Below are 4,730 nucleotides of genomic sequence, written 5' to 3'. Positions count from 1 at the left end.
TTGCCTATGCCTGCCCTGGAGCAATTTGGGGGAAAGGAGTGGGGGAGTCCCACTGAGCAGCTAAAGGTCTTTGCAGTGACAGAATTAGTGCATTGGATACCACCCAAAATCTCCCATCTTGGTGCTTATCACTCACACCTATGTAGTAACAGGGAAGTACTGCTAGGCTATAGCGCTTGACCAGGGTCTTGAAGACCTTTAAATCCCTTCTGAACCAAGGAAATTGCAATATGCTGAGCTGGTCCATTTAGCTCAGTGTTGTCCACATACTAGCAGCAGTTATCTGGGGTTTCAGACAGGGATGTCTCCCAACACTACCCAGAGATGTTGAGGATTGAAACTGGAACTGCCAGCAAATGTTCTTCGCCCAGAAGCCCCTCTTTGCAGTCATCTGTTTTATTTTTCTATTATATCTCCCAGCCCAATGGGCTATCCTCCTCCCACAACACTTTGACAAAAGTGTCAGTCAGACAAAAAAAAAAAGTGTGTCTCATGTAAAACATTTATTCACTTTTGTTCACAGAACATACAGAGTTCAGACAGTTTATCTGCAATAGCGTGGACACGCACAAGTGCAATTCACAAAAGAAATCTACTGCAATTTCGGAAACGTTGGTGTGGAAGTGGTCGCTGCTTTTGAGAGCATGCTTACACAGTAAGCAAACACTGCTGGCTAATATCCGGAGCAGAATAAATTTTAAGTCAAGTCTCCTATGATGCCTTTCCTTTTCCTTTTCACTGTGTCCTTCTCTGTCAGTGAGCCAGAATTGCTGTGGCTTGTTTTTCCCCCATCAGCCTCAGAAAATGTCAGAGCTTGTGGGAGGGTTGTTACCTATCTGATTTTCTGTAATCTCAGACTTGTCACACTAATAACTTCCCCACCAAACCAGCTAAGAACATCATAGCACCATCCTCCAATGTTCCTAACCCTAATTTAATCTTAATATTTTTAAAAAATATTTCCCCACTTATGCTCTAATTCAATTATGTCCAGCCACGACAGAGAAAGACGTACATGACAAGTTGTGTGTATTTTTATTTCAGCCCAATGGTGTAAGCCCGCATTTTCACTTGCAAACTCCCAGTTTCACGCAGATTTAAATTAAGTCAGTTTAAATTAAACACATTAAATTATACATATTATTATTAATAATTATTATTAATTAAATAAATATTAAATTAACATCCTTCACTCTGCCTGCCAGATGTCTGATCTGCTGCAGAAATAAAATAACATTTAAAAAAAACACACAAAACCTTCCCCTTTCCGTTCAAAATGTAGTGCTGGTTCAAGTTTCTTTTGACGTCAGTCTTGCTGGGTTTGGAGCAAAATTGCTCCGGAATGCCAGAAGGAGCTGGCTGTGTTTCAAACAGCATTTAACTCATTCGTGGCTTGAGTTCTGCTTTTTCTCAAGCCAGATGTGAGCACTCCAGCCTGGGCTCCCCCCTCACAGTTCTCTCCCCTTGGGGGTCTTCAGAAAGCAGCCGGCCTCTGCTCCAAAAACTGAGTGATGTCGATGGCAGATTCGGCTGCCTCCCAATCTCCCCAGTCCCAACCAGTGCTGTTGGCTGCCTCTTCGATTTCAAAGGAGGCTACAATGAGCTGTTCAAGGAGGTTCTCCTCCTGGGATCCCCTCATCTCTGTGGAGCAGACAGAGACGTTTTCCTCCGCATTCTGGGAGGCGTCCACGACAGCAAATTCTTCCTCAGCGCTGTAGACCTGGAAGAAGATGATAGTGAGAAGGATAACGAAAAGGTGTTTGACATAGCTGCGCTCTTCGGCGGGATAGTAGCGCTTTACCTGTAAAGAGAGGAAGAGCAGGCAATTAGAAACACAAGAATGATCCCAGATTCGCATTCGCAGTTATGCGTGTTTCCCAGAATCCCTTTCAGCTGGCCTAGAAATCCAGATGCAGGGCGGCCCTTTTCCCAGAATGCAATGCTGTTTCCCACTGTCCTTGCACCAAACTCACCAGTGATTTCCCTCTGCTGTCAGCATGCTGCAACGCATTTCTCAAAATACACCCCTCCTAATCTCACCTACGCAGTTACTTAGCTCCATCCCCCAATTCACAACCACCCTTCCTCAGATCAAAATTCAAGGGGGGGGGGAAACCCCCAAAACAAATCTTGGCTCTGCTCCACTAGGGAGAGTCCTTGCTCCCAAACCCTAAGGAGGAGAGGGAACTCTCTCCCCATTGATTCAGTGGGGAGGGGAGGATCCTGCAACATGCTGAAGCAGGTAACGTGGGGTGCTTATCTGTGAACAGATCCTGCCTCTGTACCTGTTTTAGCATGCTGACTGGATTGCCATCTTCCCTGCTGGCAAAGCTCTTGGGTTTTTCCCCTTCATCCACTCCCCGCCCCCTTTTTTGGCAAAGCTCATGCGTTCCTGGCAGATGCATGACGTAAATTCAGGCGCTTGCACCCTCACCTTGCAGATAGATGCAGGGATAAGGAAAGTTTTGCCCGTGGGGTTTTAGTCAGCCGTGCAACTTTTGGCAAAGCTCAGGAGGCTGCCAAGGGTGGGAACTACGACTAGATATTATGAAACACGCACCATACACAGAAACCTGGACTGACAGAATCTGCTGATCTCCCCCAAAGCTGCCACCCTGCGCTCTCTTACTTAGGAGAAAAGGTTCCACTCAACTCAGTGGGCTTACTTCTTGAGTAAATGTGCATAGGATGGCGCTGTTCAGGGGAGTCCCGCTTCTCTGCCCCTCAGGAAAACCCCCTCCCCCTTCCAGATGAACCCAGGAGTCCGAGCTCCCCAGCTGGGCGTCAGTGCGTTCACTTACCACTCGGGGATAAAGTACCCTCCGGGATCGCTTCTTGATCCTGTTCGATTTGGAGAGGTTCCTGGGAGCCGGGCTTTCGCCGGCTTCCGGGAGAGGATCGAAAGTGAAGTATTGGGGCCCGGTGGGCTCAGGCCTGCCGGGGCCGGGGACCATCTTAAGGGCGGGCAGAGCTGGCGTGCAAGCGTAGCACATCGTCGCAGTCGCGCCGTACAAGGTATTCATGCAGCGAGAGCGGGCGCAGAGCGAAGCGACTTTTTGTCAGATTGACTTAGGCGCCCGCCGGGCAGGAGCTTTTATGAATGGCAGAGGCCACGCCCCCGCCGCCACCCGATTGGCCGAGCCGGCCTGATGCTCAGCCGACAGCTCAGCCTGGAAAATCCAGACCTTCCAAAGTGCAGAGCTGGCTGAGAGCCCGGGAGGAAATGTGAAGCAATGGCACGCAAAAAGAGAGAGAGAGTGAAAACGGAGGGAGGAAGGGCAGGATTGCGTAATTTGCAAAGAGCAGAGCGATATAGGCTGAAAACAAACAAGCGCGCCAGTGCCCTTTCCTCATTTAATAGCTCGCTGCCTATATGGATGCACACATCCAGGGCCGGATTTAGGTTGGATGAGGCCCTAAGCTACTGAAGGTAATGGGGCCCGTTATATGTCCAGCTGTCCTTTGTCAACAACGAATTGTCGCTGTTTTTTGTGTTGAATATATGCTGTATGGTAATTTATGGACCTGATAGGTATCTAAAGCCATTTGCACATAACAAAATATGTATTTTATCAAAGTGGTTGTTGAACTGAAATACAATTAAGAAGAAGTGTATGAATAGGTAAAGGGACCCCTGACCGTTAGGTCCACTTGCGCATGACTCTGGGGTTGCGGCGCTCATCTCGCTTTATTGGCCGAGGGAGCCGCGTACAGCTTCCGGGTCATGTGGCCAGCATGACTAAGCCGCTTATGGCGAAACAGAGCAGCGCACGGAAACACCGTTTACCTTCCCGCCGATGCGGTACCTAGTTACAGTGGTACCTCGGGTTACATACGCTTCAGGTTACATACGCTTTAGGTTACAGACTCTGCTAACCCAGAAATAGTACTTCAGGTTAAGAACTTTGCTTCAGGATGAGAAATCGCGCTGCGGCAGCAGGAGGCCCCATTAGCTAAAGTGGTGCTTCAGGCTAAGAACAGTTTCAGGTTAAGAACAAACCTCCGGAACGAATTAAGTACTTAACCCAAGGTACCACTGTATCTACTTTCACTTTGAGGTGCTTTCAAACTGCTAGGTTGGCAGGAGCAGGGACCGAGCAACAGGAGTTCACCCCATCGTGGGGATTCGGATCGCCGACCTTCTGATCAGCAAGCCCTAGGCTCATTGGTTTAACCCACAGTGCCACCTGTGTCCCTCAAGTATATTAATAGTGAAATACAATTAAGAAGAAGTATATTAATAGTGATAGTGACATTTTAGGTAGCAGGCGGGGCCCATTACTTGCATCATAGAAGCCTACACAACACAAAACACAGTTGCTGTATGTAGGTTTTATTTTATTTGTTTTTTATCTTATATTTTGGAAATGTACATCCAGTTTTTTTTCCTTTAAATTTTTTTGGGCCCCCAAGAGATTGGGGCCCTAAGCTATAGCTTGTTTAGCTTATATGTAAATCTGGCACTGTACACATCCAGCCCTGGTCTTTGAAGTACACAAAAAGGCGAGTGCAGAAGGCGAATAAAGAATGGATAGTATTTAAAGAATATTTGAAAACCTATTATGATAGCAAAAAGCTCCTGGCGAACCTTAAATGATTCTTGTAATGTACAGACAACAAACTAAAAAATAGTTCTCTGAAGGAAATTAAGGAAACAAAGTATAATAATATGATACTGTGTAAAAAATAACAAATGAGACTTAGTTTTTTGAGAACAATCCTTCTTACTT

At 46.8% G+C, this 4,730-nt stretch overlaps 1 protein-coding gene across 1 annotated transcript; it reads right to left on the bottom strand.

Annotated features, from left to right (window-relative positions):
- Positions 1-484: 484 nt before the first annotated feature.
- Positions 485-3,073, bottom strand: IER3 (immediate early response 3). The gene is made up of 2 exons (XM_083493570.1): positions 2,802-3,073; positions 485-1,801 (listed from the first exon to the last, which is right to left on the bottom strand). Exons 1-2 carry the CDS (start codon positions 3,021-3,023, stop codon positions 1,475-1,477), a joined length of 549 nt encoding a protein of 182 aa, XP_083349696.1. The 5' UTR covers positions 3,024-3,073; the 3' UTR covers positions 485-1,474.
- Positions 3,074-4,730: the final 1,657 nt, after the last annotated feature.

This window comes from Podarcis liolepis, assembly GCF_965112155.1.
Source record: "Podarcis liolepis genome assembly, chromosome: 2".
NCBI classification, from domain to species: domain Eukaryota; kingdom Metazoa; phylum Chordata; class Lepidosauria; order Squamata; family Lacertidae; genus Podarcis; species Podarcis liolepis.
Note: the sequence above shows the minus strand (reverse complement) of the source record. Positions and strands in the feature narration are given on the sequence as shown.